We start from the raw sequence: 20,556 nt of genomic DNA, 5'->3' as shown, positions 1-20,556 counted from the left end.
TTTTTTTGCTCACCATGCCATTCCAGTTTGGACCCAGCCATATACAAATCAGTCTTGACCTTGCGCCCAATGGGAACAGTCCAGCCCCAACTGCTAGGCCAGGTCCTCCCTGGACTGGAAACAAGCATCCTAGGACCGGTTTTGGGGTTTTCGGTCCAGGGAAGACATAGCTTGGCAGTTCGGGCTGGACTGTTCCCATGAGGCACAGGGTCAAGACTGATTTGCATATGACTGGGTCTGAACTGGGGTGGCGAAATGAGCGAAAGAACGATAATGGATTCAACCCAGATCTGTGACTGGGGGTGAGTGTCTGAAAAGTTTCAGCGCTCCCTCCATCATCTCCTTGTGTTTGCTTTGCTCATAATTCCATAGCAAGAGCTTTGCTATGGTAGTCCTCACAAATGGAGCTGCTACAAATAGATGTGCACAGTGATTGGTTAACTTAAGAATGAAGTTTGGAACCATCGAAGAGAACACCCTAGACACCATGAACCACAAGAGGTGCACCTGTTCATGTGACACCATAATTGTGGTCCTTGGTGCGATAATAACAATAGCCAGGGAACAAAATGTCGACTCAGAAGCCCCCCGCGTGAAAGCCAACAGCAATGTTACCCAGGTACCCCCAAGTGCAGAAGAGGCTTCCCTCACCTCATCCACAAACTCAGTAGCCAATACGACAAACAAACATGACCCCTTGATTCAACCAGTTCCGTCTGAACCACATTCCATGCCATCGGAATTTAGTCCCCGCTCTAGGGTTGTATCAGAAGTAGTACTCACCAATGATACAATGGGGCATCACTAGTCCCTCTGTCCAGAGGGGCCAAGAAGTTGAAGAAACAACACAAAAGAGCCAAAGCTGAAAGAGTGGGGCACCAGCCACCTACACTGACCAAACCTTCACTGAACAGCCTCACAAGGAGAGCCACCACGCAAGTTCAGCTATACCCAATTTTCATCTCCAAAGTGGCCACAACTAATCACCCAAAAAAAGGGAGAAAAGATCTTCCCATTAAGTGAAAACACATCTGAACGACAGGCGCCTGTTGTGGATAGGCTCGTCCAGGGGCACGGGACTGACCAACAGCCATCCAGGATAAAAAAGGAAGCGGGCACCCAGTCTTCTCCAGTGAAACGCCTGGGCAAAGTAGCCCCAGCTCCCTGCCTTAGAACATCGCCAGACCGGCTTTACCAGCAGTCCACACTTACCAAAAACTGCCAACAGTCCAACAGGTTACTCGCTAACAGGTCAACCAGGTCCCAGTCCCCCCATTCCACATCAAGCAACTTGGCTGGAGCCTGCAACGCAACCCAACTCAGAAGCTGCCCTCCGTACGTACGAGGTAGTGCTATCCCAGAGGTACTAAGCTAAAGGGCCTTTTGACACTCTGAACAGGAGCAATATTTAGCGTTTATTCAAACACAAACCATCTTAGTCTCAGTCAGACAACCTCGAGTGGGTAACCTCGAGGGGACACGCATAGCGAATCTACCCTGGTGGGATTCCGCCAACAGCACTTTCAAATAGCAGTTCTCAAGAAAGGGCTTCAGCTAGCGGAATGGGGAATAGACATCCAACCTTAAGCCAGAAGAAATACCAGCATGTCCTCTCTTCCCCATCGCAGTGGAAGCAGGGCCAATCGGTTCTGCATGGTACCAACAGGACCGAGGCCGGTATGAGAAAGAGCCAGACTTCGCCGAAGCCCTCCAAGGACCTCGAATAACCTGCAGCAACAAGTTGCACACTTCAGTCCATTTAAAGGTGACCTATTGAGGCTCGAAAGTCACTCGGGCGCCATCCCTAACATTTGCCTCCTTCAGGATAAACAAGCATTTGCAATGCAATAGGTCTCGCATTTACACGAGTTTCAGCTATTGAGATTGCAAATAACAATGCCTTTTATTTTTGTTTTCATTTGTAAAACAGAAATAAAAGGCATGGTCATTTACAATGCCAATAGCTTAAACTCGCCTAAATGCGAGACCTAGTGCATTGCAAATGTTTGTTTTTATCGTTGGTGGGACGGGAGAAAACACTGATGGAGAGTATGGGGGTATCGGGTGCAGGGACTCAAAACAGACCGAGGGTGTGAGGAAAAGGGTACTAGGTCGCGGCCAGTGCCTGTCGCATCATTGAGCTTTTTTGTTTACTGCAAGGTGAGGCGCAGCCCATGGGGGGGGGGGGGGGGGGGGAGGAGGGGTGGTGTAAGGAAAAGCTTAATATGGGCTTGCCAAACTGTGAACATGCACAAGCAATTCACGACGTGTGCGTAAGGTGCATATGCTGCTAATACGACGGACTAGAATAATGGGTCCTCAAAGAGGGACGAACAGTGAACAGCACTAAATGCATTTCAAAACATGAGGGAGTGGCCACAGGCAAACTATGCAAACAAGACTACCTCCAACAATACCATGTACCATAGGATGTTCTGATTCACAGAAGTGAAGCAGGAGATTCCCAGATGTAGTTGTATGTGATATTGCCCATATGAACATGGCACACGTATATAAAGTGCCAAATGGCCTGCGCTTGTCAAGGATGTATACGACAAATCGTAAGTTTGTGTAATAGCAACAGTTTTGAAATGTTAAAAGGCGTTTGTAATAAAATACACTTTTGATAGTGTTTCATTCCACACTTTTGCAGTTTAAGTGCTGTAAATAAAAGACGTTACTATTACCCATTTTATGATACGGATCTCAGTAGGGTGGAGTATGGAGTCTGCCTTGCTGTGATTCAGACCGATGGCCTTCAGAACAACGCATGTGTCAGGGGCAAAAGTTCAGATCAATGTGCCTACTTGGCAGCATCTAACGCTAGTGATTGCACAAAAAGTGCCATCGTCAAGTTGTGCTTTTGCACATATTTTCCCCCAATTCATACTTTTACTTGTACATCTTCATTTATGTTGCACTTTTGTGAATGGAACCTAGTTAAGGTCCTGGCTTAAGATCTCGTCTGGGCATTTCACTGTGAACTGTTGCACTTCAATACAGCTCAATATGCAGAGTTTTAACCATGTGAAAGTCTTCAAGATCAGGATTTAACAAGCATTGGCCGCAGAAAAGTAACGGCCGTGAAAGCGAAAGTAATCGCCATTGCGATCACAGCGAAAGTGATCGCGATCGCGAGGACGGGACGCGCTGTGTGTCAAGCACGCGAGTGGTGCGCGCGCAGCAGTGATTGGCGGCTGCGCGCGTGCACGCTTGCGTGTACGCAAGCGCTAGGCCAGCGAGGTCTGGTAGGTAGCACTTTGGAAACCCGTATAATAAATGTCGAGCAACAGCGCATGCGCTGTTCTAGGCTCGACCTAAAAACAGTATCAACAACAAGGCAGCCCGCGTTTATCAAACAACAATCATATCATGGAATGTAGCAGGCAATAATCAACTCTTTGAGGAAAAAACCACCCTGGATTACCTTTGGAAAGGGGACATATTATGCCTCATGGAGACATGGGCCACTGCAACATTGACGCTGGCTGGATACTACAAGCTTCCTAATGCTGTCATATAACACAACATGCTCGGCTGGCCGACAGGCGGCCTTTCCATTTTTATCAAACATGCTCTGAAAACAGTGGCCATGGCCCTACCCATTAAGTTAAATGCAATTCAAGCTCTGCTCATCAATGGCATAAAGGCTAACTCGCAACCTCTACGTCTGCTGCTAATTAACTGCTACATTAACCCTGCACTGCATCAGAAGAAACAGGCCTTAGACTTTTTAGTAAACACTATTGACGATCTGCTGAAGAAATACAAGTCGCACCAGCGATTATAGCTGGGGACTTTAACACCAGAGATTTAGTCAAAAACGACAACAGTCTTGAGCCACCTGTTATGACCACACCCTTACACGCTCTCCTTGCTAGTCATCATTTCTTCTGGTCTCAAGTCTTAAAGGAAGCCTGCTCTTCCACATGGCACCCCAAACCCACCTTCAGAAATCATCCATAATAGATAATTTTTTTGTCAGCGTAGGGCTGGTTCCCGCTTTCCATGCTTTTGAAATTGATGACAGGGACGAAAGTGATCATGGACCACTACAAACATAATTGCATCTAGTTTATTTAAACTCATTGTCCATACCCTCACTGGGGGAACCAACAGGGGAAGAGCGCCACAAAGTTCTACTTAGAATTAAATGGTCGATTCAATTAAGGAGTAAACTTTCTGCCTGGATATAAGAAAGGAAGACAGCCTGCAACCCAAACAGTCCAAAAACTGCAGCTTATCACTGGGAGGCCCTTGTGGCAGACCTCCTGAAGGCATTGGGTCATTGTCAATTGAAAAATCCATCTCGATCGCCATCCACTCAGATCCCGGTCACTGTAAGGAAATAATTGCCAGCAGCCGGGCCTTAGCCGCCAGGAGAAGAGGCCTTAATTTAAGCAACGATCAAACCATCACCCTGCTTAGGGCTGCCCACAAGAAGAAAGTATGGCAGCATAAAAAGGAGCTCAAACAATGAGAGTGGCTTAAAATGTCCACTTTATTAAAAGACAAAAGCAATCCTCAACTACGGAGTACATAAACCACCTTGGCAATCCAGGGCCCTCCAAAGAGAACGGGGTGGCAGAAATGGATTGGCTAAGCCATGTGAACCTGCTATATTCCTCTGGCCAAGTATATGGAATAGCTCCCTCACCATGTTGCCCAAACCAGATAGAGGGGACCAACAGGGCATATTAATCACAAAAAGCACAGTACTCACATTAATTAAGGAAATGAGGAATGATGGGGCACCAGGACCCAACGGGAATCCGGCAGCCTGTTTAAAACAAGGCAAGAATTTTGACAGACAATATTAACGCTACTTTACAACCATCCGTTTGAAACCACAATAATACCAGCGTCCTGGAGGGGCTCAACACTCTTCAACATTCATAAAAATGGAGACCGTTCCAACCCTGCAAACTATAGGCTCATTGCTCTCTTAGATCTAGTAGAAAAGGCCCCTGCATGCATACTTTTAAAAGAGCTGGAGACATGGGCTGCGGACAAGGGTATTCTCCCATTGCCCCAATCAGGCTTTCGATCAGACTGCTCCACAACGGACACCATTCTAGCCCTGGCGTATCTTTCCACACAAGCCATCAGGAGGAAGCAACCCCCTCTTTTTTGCTGCTTCATGGACTGCAGCACCGCCGTTGACACAGTGGATCTCGGCAGGCTAAGGGGAAAGCTTTTCGCCTGAGGGATTCCTTCACAGCTCCTCAGGGTGATCTCATCATTTTACCAAGGAGCATAAGTCTGGGTAAAAACAAGCCCCTCTACAGCTACAGTAGGAGTAAGAGTGCCTACTAACAACGGTCTCAAACAGGACTGTGTGCTGGCCCCCCTCCTCTTTAACCTTTATACTGCAGATTTGCGAGCAGCCTTGGAAGGGGCCAGCCTAGTCACACCAAGGCTGGGCAGGCTGCATGTCTCAATCTAGCAGTATGCGCATGATACTGTTCACATGGAGCCCTCAACGTACTTCATTGCTACAACTCAGGTAACTATCTGTGAGTGAACCAGAAAAAAACCAAAATCATTGTTTTTGGCAAATACCTGAATAAAATGCAATCTTACTGGCAGCTGGGGGACCACCGAATAATGACAGCTCAAGCCTACATTAACCTTGGAGAGTGGCTATCAGAAAGAGCCAACTCAGCTGTTCACGTAAGGCATCTCAAAACCAAGGGCTTCACAGTCTTTCATCTGCTCAAGCATCTCAGCAATCGTTTACAAAGCTCAACAGCCGAGCCTATGCTGACTGTATTAAGAGTAAAATTGATCCCAGCACTCAATTGTGGCCACATTGCCTTCCCCAGTGCCCTTAACACCTTTTTAACAAACTCCCAGATCAAGACCTACTTGCCCCAAGGCAGGACAGAAGATCAAGATTAAGGCTGGAACTGTGACTTGGGAGGCCTGACCTTGCTGGACAGAAGGACTTAATAACACCACATAAGGGCAGTCTTTGAGGAATCAGGATCCCCGTGGCAATTACAGCTGGCAACCACAATTAGCTCCCTAAAGATCCGGCCAGACAGCCTGTACATGTAAGACATCCCACTCTCAGTCTGGAAAAACCTGTGAACAGGCAAGTGCTTCTGTCCTCCTTCAAACAAGATGTTGGGAGAGTGCGGCACAAGCAGTTGACAGAAGCACTTGTTAAATCCTATAGTCTAGGGAAGGCACAGCCATACTTTCAATACGCTCTCTGCCCAGGTGTTAGAAATAGGGGTCTCTAGTTGACAATGATTTGCACTTTGTCCAAATAGGAACCCTTCCTTCTAGTCAGGATAAGGGGGATACACTATGGCAATAACCTCTGCTCACCCCCTTGGTTGCTTGGCACGAGCAGTCAGGCTTATCTCAGAGGCAGTGTGTGAAGCATTTGCACATAACCAACAGTAATACAGTGAAACCACTACAAAAGGACACCACATCAGTTTTAGAAAAATTACCAATATTTATCTGTCCAAAGTAAACCAAAACGATAAAAGACCAACATGCAGTAATCAAATAGATGCAAGAATAACTTTAAATTGCAGTTCCTTGAAGCAGGTAGCTCCGTGGTGCTGAAAACAACAGAATCCAACAGTTCCTGCCAACCGCGTTGGTGCAGACCGGCGTTAGTATCAGCAGTCTCATAAACATTACCTTTGATTCCGGCCGACCGCGTCAGTGTGAACAGGCGTTCGTGTCAGCAGACTCGTGAACAGTACCTTTAGTTCCTGCTGACCGCATCGGTGCGGATCGGCTAAAGTGTCAGCAGACTCGTAAACAGTACCTTTGGTTCCAGGCGACAGTGTCGGTGCGGACTGGTTGTGGCAACTGTCACAGTTGCGGTGTGAAGTACAGCGTGCGGTGTTCTCAAGTCGCGGTGCAGGCAATGGCTCGGTGCAAAAGAAACAATTGATGGACGGAATGCTGGACAATGCAAATATTCACCGCCAGTCACAAGGATCTGGGTTTAATCCATCATTCTTTTGTTCACCACACCATCCCAGGCTCGGTGACAGTCATCCAGCGGCAGTAGGACCAGGGCTGTGGTGCGAAGTGGGGCAGTGCTCGTGGCGGTGCTGACAGGTCACGGTTCAAGCAACAATGCCTATTGTTGGGAGCTGGCATCGGTCAGCCCGGACTGCAGTGTGGGATGGGACAGTGTGTTGTGTGACTTACAAGCGGTGGACCCAAACTATGGTGTGGTCACTGGTGTCGCGGTCAGCGGGCAACAATGTCGTCGGTGAGACCAGAGCCGCAGAGTGAAGCGAGGTGTGGAATGCGGTGCCCACAGTTCGTGGTGCAAGCAGCAGCTCGATGGCGGCGGCGATCGATGTCATCGGTGAGACCAGGGTTGAGGTGCGAAGTGCGGCGGTGCCCTCTGCAGTGCCTTCAGGATACGGACTCCGCAGTGGTGTCTGTGATGTTGTCAGCTGCTTCCCCCTCTGGGGCAACTGAAATCGCGGTTCCAGATCCGGTACCCAGAGGTAGGTGAAGTCTTTGCTGTCCCTGAGACTTTGTGAACAGGAGGCAAGCTCTACTTCAAGCCTTGGAGATACTCAGCAACAAATGCAGAAAGTTCAGTTCAGTTATTTTGCTTCCCAAAGCAGAAGCAGCAACTGCAGACCAACGCAGCAAAGCAACAACACAGCAAAGGGGCAGTACTCCTCCTGGCAGTTCTTCCAGCTCTTCTTGGCAGATCCTTGATCCAAGTGAGTTCTCTGAAGTCTTTTATCTCCCTGATACTTCCAACAGGAGGCAAGCTTTACTTCAAGCCCTTGGAGAAAACTCTAACAGCAGGATGGTGAAATTACAATCCAGTCCTTTCCCTGCCAAAGACAGAAGCAGTAAGCAGCAAGCCAACATAGCAGAGCACGCAGCAAAGTGGCAGTTCCTCCTGACAGCTTTTCCAGCTCTTCTTCCTTGCAGGTTCCTTAGTTCAGCAGTAAAGTTCTGGGGTCTGGGCCCCAATATTTATACTCAGTTTCTCTTTGTTCTTTTCGGCAGAGAGTGTCTGTGCTCAGCCCAAACCAGTTATGTCCTCTGATCTAGCTTCCCAGCAGGAGGGGAAGATGGCATTGTCCAAGGCAGACCAGGCCAATTCAGGTTTAAGGGAAATCTCCTCACACCACTCTAAATGCAGACAAGGCCTACTCAGGTGCAAGTGAAACTCCTCCTAATACTCTGAATGCAGCCCAGGTCTATTCAGCCCAGCCCTGACTCATCCAGGAAAGGCAGGACATGCCTAGACTCCCCCCATTGTCTGTCTGAAAGAGAATGCACATCCCCAACCCATGTCACTCCAAAGGCAGACAGTCAATCCACAACCCAGCAGAAGCCCACAGGATGGCTAAGCAAGATAATACCTTCTTTCTAAAAGGGGTATTTTCAATCACAGAACACAAACATAATCTTTACTAAAAGATGTATTTCTACATTCTGAGTTCAGGCATGCTAAACTCTATTCCTCTATCTTGTTCCAATGGCAAGATATACTCCTAAGATGTTATATGTAAACTTCCATTCTATTTTATGGGACAGATAGCCTTTCAATAGTGAAAAATGAATTACACTGTATTTCACTCTCAGGACATGTCACACACACCAGTACATGTCCTATCTTTCGCATACACTGCACCCTGCCCACAGGGGTACCTTGGGGCCTACCTTAGGGTGGAGTCACATGTAATAAAAGGTAATGTTAGGCCCTGGCAAGTGGGTGCACTTGCCAGGTCGACATGCCAGTCACAATGGGGCGCAGACACTGCAGTGGCAGGCCTGAGAACCTTTGAAGAGCTGCTTGTGTGGATGGCAAAACCAGAGCTGCAGGCCCACTAGCAGCATTTGATTTATAGGCCCTGTGCACACATTTGACTGTACTAGGGACATGAAGGTAAATCAAATAAGCCAATCATGGAAACACCAATCCATAAACACAATTTACATGGAGAGCATATGCACTTTAGTTGTGAATAGCAATGGTAAAGGGCCAAAAATTCTAAAACCAACAAAAAACACAGTCAAAACAGGAGGCGAAAAAGCAAAACGTCTGAGGGTAAACCAGCTGAAAAAACAGGCCTGCAAGAAAATTCTCTACTTGAGGTTAATTGCCCTGCCAATTACTGACTTTAGGCCCGCCTGGCCTAATTTAGATGAAGCAATCCCCTGTAGGCTATTCATATATAGCAAAGAATCTTGGCTTAAAACCTCGGACACTGTAGTCTTAAAGCTCACTGTAGTAAATCTTATCAGTCCAGCATTTTAGCCATGTTTTAATACCAGTGGAATTCATTATCTTTTCACTCTTTTTAAAAATCATAATATATTATCGATTATATCTCTATTTTTTGCAGTAGCCTTTACATGTAATGATTTGAATTAATCAAACATGAATAAAGTTTTATCTTACCACATTAAAGGACACTCCTTTGATTTAGATTGAAAAATTAAATTTGGCGGTATTTAATATCAATACACTACCATGCACCTGGTCAGACCATCATTTGATAGAACTCCCAGTTCATATACTGAAGAACTCTAGTAGTCGAGCTACAAGAATTAAAAAGACACAGAAGTGGAAGCAGTTGAATACTAATGCGAAGGAAACTATGTTTAAGCAGACCACACCCACATTAAGTGAATCAGTGATGGAGGCTGAAAGAGAGTTCACGAACTGGTTAACTGTGGTGGCACCACTCCAAAAGTAGTGAGTAACCATTAGGGCAAAACCAGCACCATGGTTTACCAAAGAGCTGAAGGAGGCCAAAATCAAATTGCACCAGCTTTAACGTCAATGGTGCAGTAAGTACCAGGAAGAATGGAAAATCTAATTTAAAGAGGAATTAGCAGAATGCAAAGCAAAGTTGATCTTGGGTAAATATAACTATTATAGAACTAGGATTACTTTCAGGTTAGCTTTCAAGATCTTAGAAAATCTTACCTCTCCGAGAAAGGTCACACCGAAGGTGAGATGTACTAAGGATCTATGTGATTATCTCAACTGTTTCTTCATAGACAAAATAAAGAAAATGAATTAAAAACATTGTTATTACTACCCATTCCTACCTACCAGAGCCTATAACAGAGCCCAAGAGTACAGCACTAACCAGTTTCTATGGTATTGACTAAATCAGATTGGGCGAGTTTATATCTAAGGTTAAATCAGGATCTCCAAAGGACCCCTGTCCACTGGCCATTTTAAAAGAAGTGGCATCACTAATAAACAGTCCATTGTTGGACCTACTTAATACATTAATTCATACAGATGTTTGCCTAATGCGTTTAAACATGCAGAAGTAATTCCTTTATTGAAGAAGCAAGGCAAGGAACCAATCGTACTGAAAAACCACCATCCTATCTCGTTGCTCCCATTTCCAGCCAAACTACTAGAGGCTCACGTTCCCAAGAACTATGCATACATTTACACCGTACTGCTTTTCTCCAATAGGCCAAGCTGGCTTCAGACCTTTTCACAGCACCGAGTCTGTGATCATGGCTGTTGTGGAAGTACTAAGAATGGAAGAGGACCGGGGGAAGGATGGTGTCCTGGTGCTGTTGGACCGGCCTTCAGCATTTGACACGGTTGATCATAAGATCTTGATCAAACATATAACTGAGGCAGTGGTGCGTCATGGTATTCTCCCAAATTTTTGCCTTCTGCAGCTGAAGCAGTTTTTGTTGCCCGTTGAAATCTGTGCACTCTACCCCTGCCAACCGGTGGTAAAGGGCTGATGCTCTCTTTTCTAAACATGGTAAGTTTGGCTTACACCTAATTGCCACATTTAATTTACTTATAAGCCCCTAGTATATGGTACTACCTGTACCAAGGGGCAGTAATTTAAGTGCTCATTGTACCATCCACTGGGTTACATTATAACAACATATAATTCTCAAATTCAGTTTATGAGCTGCTAGAAAAATGATTCAAGGAATCATTTTCTTAACAATTCAAAATCCAACTTAATGACAACATTGGATTTTATATTACTATTAAGGAAAAAAAACATTTTGGAAATTGTCTCTTTCCTGCCTAAAAACAAAAGTACTTTTTGTCAGTGTCCAGTCTCACATGACTGCTGATGGCTCCCCTTCAGTAAGGTGTGGATTGCTGCCAGGCAGTGGACAAAGTGCTTTGGGTGTGGGTGTTTTCATCTACCCAGCCCCTTCCTGAGCTTCACAGGATGCCTAACCTGTCACTGGCAGATGTAGTTCACACCTGGGCCTGTCCCCCTTTTCATCTTCCTAGTCAGGCTTGTTCCAAACCCAGTGGGGGAGGGGGACCTGCCCATAACTGGGTTAGAAGATGGACAAAGGATTGCCTGCCAACCACAGGCTGGCACCAGATGTAAAAGCAGACCCTTAAGACCCATCAACAGGAGCCTCCTGGACCGGAGAAGAATCAGAAAAAGGACTTCCCTGCTATCTAAATGCTGAAAGAAGGCTGGGCCTGCTTGCCTTGAACCCAGGTCCCCAGATGTGATTCCAAACGTGAGCTGGCTGACCTCCTGTTTGACGTTCAGGGTTACAACAAGCTTCTAGAGGTCGTTGTCTACTTCTCAAACTGACCTGGTCTGGTCCACTCTAATAGCCTCTTTGTGAGTGAATTTTGACTCCCAAGTACTGTGCTGGACCCTTCCCTGTGGTCAATGTACTCCTCTCTGCCTAACTTAAAGCTTCACCGGAATCAATGCAGAGTATCGACGTCAACAACATTAATCGATGGCCTCACCGAGTTCGATGCTGAGCAGCACCAAATCTAATGCTTCATTGGCCTAGACGACATGCAGCCTCCCAGCAACAGCAGGCAGAACCCAACAAAAAAATTCCCCAGACACAACGCTGAGCCTTATCCAAGCACTGACACCGACTGCTTTTGTCGAAGACCGTACCAGCACCCCACTCTTCAGCACCCTGCCAATCGTCGAACCCCACTTCGGATCAAGCTTGGAGTTTGATCCGCCAACAGATCATCCACTACCACTTTTTCTCTAGCAAACTGTCTAAGTCAGAAGGTAAACATTTCACTAGGATAAGCTTTCTCCCTGTATGCCACTGGCTACCCCTGAGGATGAGGTTCCCTGTGCCGTCTGTATCTGGAAGCTGTGTCTTCTTCCAGCCTATCCCCAAAGAGGTTGAAGGACAGATAAGCAGGCTCTGGAACTGCAATTGGCTATGCAGGGCATGGATGAAAGGATGGCTGAGGCAGCAGCAAGGGCCCTCAAGGAGAAAAGGCAAATACCGAGAGAGCCTTGGACGAGAAAAGATTGTCTCTAGAGGAGAAGAGACTACTGGCCCACAATATGAGTCAGAAAGAACTGGACTTGAAGGCAAAGAGAAACAGAGTCCTGTGATGGCAGTAGCAGAGACACAAAATTGCCAAAGAGAGGTAAAAGGGTCCACGTCTCCAAAGGACCCGTGCCTAACTTTGTGCAGCAAGCCTTGCCTGAGACTGCCTCAGCCTTTCCTTCCATAAAATGAACTAGACATGGGCAATTTTGGCGTATTACTCCTCCAAATTCGCTGAGTCCTGCGTGCATACCGACACGTCACTGGTGTTCATGGAGTTTTCTCCCTGCAGAGACTTTGAATATTGTCCTTCAGGGGACTACCATGCTTTACTTGGTGGTCCCAGAAAGGGAAAAATGGTGGGGTGAGCAGCTTTGTGAACTCTGGTATCTGTAGAGCATGGGCCACTGGTTTAAGAGTTTCTGCTGGCAGAGATGGATGAATTCATGGATTACTCAGGTAAGGCACTAGATGGTTGGGTAAAGGGCAGCAAAAAAAGTGAATATAATAGGCTGTTCAATTTAATCATGTGAGAGAGCAAGTTTAGTAATTGCTTTGCAGAATTGCACCAACACCTTATTGATTCCAAGGTTACTGTGCCCAGAGAGCTTGGGGAGGAAGCTGACCTCTAGGTCAGTACCATAGTGTCATAGAAGGTACCTGGGGGGACCTCAGTGGAAGCCAAGCAGTTCCCACTACTCCAAATAGCCAGAGAAAACACATGCTTGGCTTTTGTCTATTCAGTAGTTTATATCGAGCGACTAAGAACCTCCTTAAAGGTACTATAGATTCTATAAATTCGATAAGTACAGATATCATTTGAGGGCGAAAGATAGTTTATAAAAAATTATAAATTATAAATGTAATACATTTATGCAGTTTTCTAATACTCCCTTTGTCTTTTCACCAGCGTTCACTCAACCAGCTGGACAGCCTATTTTTAAGTCAAACTAGAAGAGCTCCACCTGTCATCCAAAGAGAAGAGTACATGCCTGTTCTGAAGACTCCTTCAAGGAGTCCATCACCAGTCTCCATTGCCCAAGATACGGCCAGAAGCATTGTGCAGCACACAATGTCCTCTTCACCACGCCATAAACGACCACACTCTCTTGTACCCTCTACTTCTCGATCCATTCGATCAATGAAGCGTGCTAACAGTCCGAAGCCTAAGACACCATTCCAGGACCCTCAGGTGCAAACCTACAGTGGAGACCTTCTTGAGAAACATTCTACCAGGTTTTCTGCTTCGAAGAAGCCTTTCACTCCTCGTACTTTAAAGAAATCAGCCAAATCTTTCTTATCAAAGTATAAGTATTATGCAGCTCCAAAAAATAATGGACCAGCTCCCTCCCTGTCTTCAAGAGCAAAAAAGGAGTACCATGACAGCCCAACTGAAACATACAGGTAAAAGTAAATTTAAAAAAACGTAAACTAGGTGTTGGATCCCAACAACTGAGCTTTCTAACTGCAATCCATCTTCTAAAGTCTGAAGTTGAATATGACAGAACCTGCATGAGCATAGATGCAGGATTGTTATATCTCAGATTGTCAAACCAAAACTTGGTTTTAGATTAGCCTAATAATTATCTCTTCTTGTACCTTAAGGAACAGAGAACCCTCATCTTTCATCAAATTACTTCACTGGAAAAGTAATATGTGGCCATACCCCCTTTCTCTCAACAATACCCTGACACATGTTCCCTTTCACCAGAAGATGAGCAACCTGTGTCTCTCCCAAAACACTCTTAGTCTGAAATCACATCTCTTATTTTCAGTGCTTACACCCTTTCATGTTGTCCTGCCTCGTGGCTGCCACTTTGCCACAACATTGCTGTAATGGGGAGACTGCACCTTCTCTCACTATATGGTTATGAAGGAGCCCAAATCCCATCCCTGCCATTAACTCACCACCAATATGCAGTGTGGAATTGTATCGTTTTGGAGACCTTGCCTCAAACCCTGATATATTTGTAGGGTTTGATTACAGTCTGCTCCACTGCTAGTTGCTATGGCCTTATGGTGCTGTGTATGAGTAACTTAATGTAAGATAGTCATTCTCTAAAGTTTATTAGTTCACCTTAATTGCTTTTAAACTTTAGGTTACACAATTTGCTACACAGAGATTGTTCCTACAAATTGGTGTGGTGGAATTAGCACTCAAAGAGCCCATTTTCCTCCCACATATGCCTTTAGTTTGGAGGGCTGCACAGAGAAGAAGCATTTTGCTGCTTGGAGAACTTCTATAAATTAATTCCAATTGTTTACTTTTACAATATCCTAACCCTATCCTCTCTCAGGAAAATAATTGTTTTGAAAGAAACCCATTGCTGGGGAACTGCAAGGCTTTTTAGCCAGAGCATGGCAATTAATCTCAACAAGGCAAACTGGTTTTCTAAACAGCAGGAAAAGGACAGCCTTAGAAAAGTCCCATTGCAACATATAAAATAAAAATGTATATATTACTGATGTATTCTATTTTCCTTACACAGTTAAAAAGTATGTTGCTCGCTGGTAACACACTGTTTAAGCTCGTTACTCTATTCACTTGTAAGTGTACAGTAGCATTTTATATTTTATATTTAAGGACTATGCAGCTGCCCTTCCTTTTCACAAGGCATACTAGCTGCTTCCTCAAATTAAGCACTCCAACTGCAAAACCTAGTTTGATGTGCCTTTCACACCTTCACTTCCCTACTACAGAGTGGCATGGCTGCTTCTGAGCTCCTGCAATAGGGTTAGCTCCAGGTATGAGTGGTGAAGACTGTGCTGCTCCTCCGAGGTGGTATTTGAATCTTCAACAGTCTGTACTGCTTCTGTACACTTTATAGCTGACTTATTGAAATGAAAAACATGCAAAGTAGATATCTAAAACAGCATGATTTACCGAAAGGCATATGCAGTGAGGACTGTTTAGTAGCCCCCCAACGCCCCCCCCCCCTTTGGGAAATAACCAGGATTCAGTTACACAAACGGAAATCTGGAGGGAACTTGGTGAAAAAGTGTATTCGTATTTTACTTAAACTCCCCAAAATATTTCCCAGTCATATTCCCCTGGATATTGTCATTTCCGATTCCTCAGTCCATTCATGTAGGGTTTTGTTACATGCCACAGTCCTAACACAGATTCATCAGAGTAAAATGACTGTCCGTAGACTCTGTTACTTCTGAAATCTTGCTGGACTGGTTAATTGCGGTCTCTTAATGTGGTGCCACATCCTACTCATTGCACAAGAACACATTCCAGTAGCCAACATTTGTTTGTGATATGGTCAAACATGGCTAAACCTTCACTCTTTACTGTTTCATTATTTAATCACCTCACCCTGCGCATTAAATACAATAACAAATTATATTCAGACAGGTTATAGGCACTTTCCATATGGTGATGTCACGCTTCACTTACCCTCCACAGTCCCAGCAGTTTTGACAGTGAAGATTATGTGACGCAAGTGTGGAATGATGCTGCAGAGTCTAACAGAATTTTCTAAACCACCATCCTTCACCCCACACAATAACAAGCCCTACAGTGGTCCCGTAGCAGCGCCTTCACATGTTGGAAACAAGAGTTCTATTATTTTTACCATATTACCTTCCCTCATTGAACATGTGTACTAATAAACCCACAGCTGCCACGTTTCTATACCTGCACAGATGTATACCTATTGGCATCAACAGGCAGGTTTCAAGCAGATACCTGCAAACTGACAACCCGGTGAGGGGAAGCCCCCCATTCTCCAAGAAAAGGATGTTTCTAATCTTCACATGTAACTTGCTTGCAAAACACATGTATGTCTCAGCCGGCCTGGATAGGCACACGTTTTGGAGCTTCAGGGCACATTCCAACACAATACATATTTACTGTTACATAGTTTAAAATCCCTAAACCAGCAGGGACTTGAAAATTAGAGAACCCTTCTAGCACCTTGCACAGATCAAGACTACACGCCCATTACACATCCAATGAAACGTCCATGTTTAATAATCTGAAAGGCCTAAGTTTGGGGTTCTGGTTGTAGTTGTGTACAGACAGTACTGCTGTAGAAACGTTTCACACACTCTCCAAAGGTGAAGACACATATGTCCTCTGTGATAGCCCATTCATGTCTATGTATCTGCATACCATGATTTTAGTTATAATGTTTACAAATGTAAGCCACATCAAAAGTGCATCAATGATTCATGATGCTGCCCCCATGTTTAAGATCTCCACAATTGGCTACTGCATCTCGAGTTGATTTACGTGGAAACCCAGAATTCAATCAGCAGGAAAACACAATAATTCCCTCTCCTTTCTGCTGTTCTTTCTGCTCTTCCCTCTCAAAGATTTGTAATTGCAACTGTATTTATATAGCGCTTACTACCCCTGAGGCATTTAAGTGCATTTCAGCGAGCAGCACGCTACCCCAGAACCCAAAGAATTAGTGGTGGATTAGTATAGGGAAATATAAGTTGTTAATTTGAGCGATGAACCTGTGTGTCTGTTAGTTTGATTGAAGTGGATAAAGGAGGGATAGAGGAGGGAAGAGTCTAGAAAGGGTTATTAGGGAGATCCTAGCAGTAGAACGAGGTTTAGGATGAGTCAGAGAGTGGAGGTAGATGATATATTGAGAGAGTTAAAAGATGAGACATAGAGTAGTTCATTGGCAGGAGTTGAAGGCTTTATTCCTACACTAGCACTGCAGAAATAAATATATAGATACATACCTAAATAGGAGGTATGTATGTATAAGGAAAATAACAAAGCTATATAAAGCTGTATTATAAAGTTCCATATGTGCATATATGGATAGTTTAAAACTCTGACTTTCAAGTGTTACTGTTCTTAAAGCTAATTTATTTGTGTATTTTTATATATTTTTAATTTTTGTATTTTTTATTGATATCTATTTTATTTTTATAATTTCCTCAACATTTCAATAGCTAAGCACTTATAGATACAATTGTTATGATCATATTTACAGATCGGGATGGGAAATAAAATAAAACAGACACATAAGCATCTAAACAAATCGCTCATATGAAAGCTATGCAGTGGTCAATATACATGTTAAGCATAAAATAATGTAAGTGTATATATATATATATATATATATATATATATATATATATATATATATAGATAGATAGATAGATAGATAGATAGATATATAATTTATTCATTGTTTCACTGAAAAAGCCAAAGGTTACAGGGACGTTATAGTTGGGCTTAGATTTCACTGGTACAAAACCAGTGAAAATCAGCAGTAACTATACTGCTGAGCTAACTATAACTAACGCCCCCACAATGCACTGCTAATGACCTTGCATATTACTTAACTCATGACATGGTTAGTGACATCATTGATGACATCTAGGTATCCATGAATCATATGTTTGGGGGTTAATAAATTCCATAGTTTGGCTGCTTGAACAGAGAAAGATGTACCACCCGTGTTTTTTCTTGTATACCCAGATTATGAGGCAAGGTGCAAATCTGGAGCAGAGGTTCCTTTGTTGTATGTGTTTGGTAATTGTTATTCCTATGAAAAGTCATCTTGTTCCATGTATTGCTTTGTGGGTGATATATAGCAGCTTGAAGGGGGATCTTCTGGCAACCCGTAACCAATGTAGGGTCCACAAGGCAGGGTAGATGTGAGCTTGTGGCTTTATGGTTGGGAGTAGTCTGGCAGCAGAGGTCTGAACCATTTGTGGTCTTTTCATAGTTGATAAAGATGATCCATGATTGAGACCATTGGTGTAAAAAAGTTTAGACGGTACAAGAGAGATAGTAGCTTGAGCCTTGTGTGGAATTCCTATGTGGGGGAAGATGCGTCTCAGAGTTTTCATAGCAATGAAGGTGGATCTTGCTAACTTGTCCACCTTGGAATTCATTGGTAATTTGCAGTCTAAAGTAATTCCAGGGTTTCTTCCTTACTTAGATACTTTAGAAGGTGGTCCCAGATCACCAGGCAAAGTGCAGAGTGAATCATAACTTTCCAATCACAAGATGTGAGTATTTCAGTTTTCAAAACAATCAATTTGAGATGGTTCTATATCATCCACTGATTAATGGCTCAGAGGCAACAGAAAGGTTTTGAGTTTCCAATGTCTTCGGGGATTTCCAGTTTAGGAAGTATTTGTGTGTCATCTACATCGTTATAGCATGTGAGCTGAAATTCATTTTTCATTGCCAGTAATGTCTTCATGTAGACGTTGGAAAAACATGGGTGAGATGATGTCGCCTTGATGGACCCTGCTTTTGTGAAGTATCGTTCGGATGAGAAAGGGGGGGTATGGATGACATTTGTTCTGTTGTGAAGGTAGGATCTGATCCAGTCGAGAGCAGTCCCCTCTATGCGGACTTCGTATAGTCTTTGCATTAGAGTGTCATGGTCAACTCTGTCGTAGGCAACTGAAAGGTCTAAGAGAAGTAGTGCAGCGACACTGTCCCGGTCAACTGTGTTTTTAAGGTCATCCCAGATGGTGATGATGGCAGATTCTGTGCCTCTTCCTGGACAAAATCATGCTTGTTAGTCTGAAGACATGGAGTTATCTTCAATGAATTGTGACATCTGGGCGAATGGTGCCATTTCTGTCAATTTGCCCTGTAAAGGTCCATTTGTAATCAGTCTGCAGTTGTTTAGGTCATGTGGGTCCAGGTTTGTTTTCTTTAATAAAAGGCATATGTATGCCTTTTTTAAGACTTCTGGGAAGATTCCTGTAGTTAAAGAATTATTGATGATTCTTCTTACTGGTATGGCAGCAGAGGTAGTTAAAAGAATGTTCTTCAAGATTTGTGGTGGACATAGGTCAGAAAGGGAGCTGCCTGGCCTGCTTGCTTTGCCAAGATCAATAAATTAACTTTGTGATGGTTGTTTAAATGAATACAGAGGCTGCGTTAGCCTACCTCAGAAGGGGATTGTAGGAAATGGGTTGGTGCTGGGGGTTTTCCTTTGTTTTAAATAGGAGTCCAACACGTCTGCTTTGGTCGTGATATGATTTGCCAGTTTCTAGTAAACCTTTGATTAATGGATGAGTTCCTTCTGTAGGTTTAGGTTCACAAAATTCATGAGAATTGTATAACATTCTTTATGTGCACATTTAGCATTTTGAAATCTGTCTGAATAGTACATTTTATTGTGCTTTTGTGATCGTTGACTTGTATATTCTGGTAAATTTGTGTAGGTGAAGTTTGTCTTGATTACTATTTGTTTTGAGCCAGGTGTGTTGCAGCTTTGCATGTTGTTGTTTCATCTTCTTTAGTTCTGCATTCCTCCAAGGTGCACATTTTATTTTATCTTGATGTGTTTTTCTTAGTGGTATTAGGATATCAAAAGCTTTCTGGAGCCACTCATAAAGTTTTTGAACTGAATATATTGTGTTTAGATTAGTTTAAATTAGTTCTGTTTCTAATTATTCAAAATTGTGTTGTAAAGCTACCAGATGGTGGTCAGAGCATGTGACTTAAGTAATCATTTGAATCAGGACTAGTTCTGGATCTGTGAAAATTACATCTAGACCAGTATTGATAGCTCTTGGATGCCCCATATTGGGTTTGTCAAACCACATGTTTAGGTCACCAAGGATACATAGGTTGGGCTGTAGGGGTATAAGAATTGAAACTGTGTCTAGAAACAAATTTGATAATGTTGCATTGCTAGGTGGTGGTCTGTAAAGAAGGAGGAAGTTGGTGTAGGGTTGCATATAGTGATAAGAGCCTCACAACCTTCTATGAAATGCCGTCAGCTTTCGTGAGATTTGTTGTTTCCTTGAATATAACAGCTAGTCCACCTCCTCTTTTTCCTATGCAATTTTGCATGACAGTTTGATAGCCTAGAGGAATGGCTTCATGCAACCCTGGAGCCATGTCATCTCCCAACCAGGATTCAGTTATGAAGAATAAGTCAGGTTGTGTGTCAGTGAGTAGGTCGAAGATGTGGTGCATGTTTTTAAAGGGTGATTGGGCATTTATTAGAAGGCAGTGTAGAGACTGTGTTTTGGTGGTCGTGTGACTTTGTTTTCTAGAAAGGTGATTAGAATTCTTTAAACTTGTAGCAGGTGTATTATTAGTGTTGGTATTAACTGTATGAAGATAGCCACAGTGTTGTTTGTCTATATTAAAATCCTATTCCAACAGGCTTGGAATGCATATTGTTGGGTCTGAATGTGTAGGTGGTGGAGAAGGTGGTTGAGAGTGTGTTGGTGAGCTGTGGGGTTTTTGTAAAGTAGCCTTGTTGTGTAATAGACAAGGAGATGCGAAGATGTGAAGAGTGATATGTTGTTTATTTT

General features: G+C 43.8%; 1 protein-coding gene across 1 annotated transcript in view; it reads left to right on the top strand.

The window, feature by feature from the left end:
* LOC146821852 (spermatogenesis-associated protein 7 homolog) overlaps nucleotides 1–20,556 on the top strand; it is a 1,028,728-nt gene that overhangs the window by 604,489 nt on the left and 403,683 nt on the right. The window contains exon 6 of the mRNA XM_085609389.1: nucleotides 13,199–13,692. Within this exon, the coding sequence (XP_085465515.1) occupies nucleotides 13,199–13,692 (494 nt within the window). The remainder of the gene's footprint in view (nucleotides 1–13,198; nucleotides 13,693–20,556) is intronic.

The sequence above is a fragment of the Triturus cristatus genome, chromosome 6, assembly GCF_964204655.1.
Source record: "Triturus cristatus chromosome 6, aTriCri1.1, whole genome shotgun sequence".
NCBI classification, from domain to species: domain Eukaryota; kingdom Metazoa; phylum Chordata; class Amphibia; order Caudata; family Salamandridae; genus Triturus; species Triturus cristatus.
This window is presented reverse-complemented; position numbering and strand designations above follow the sequence as displayed.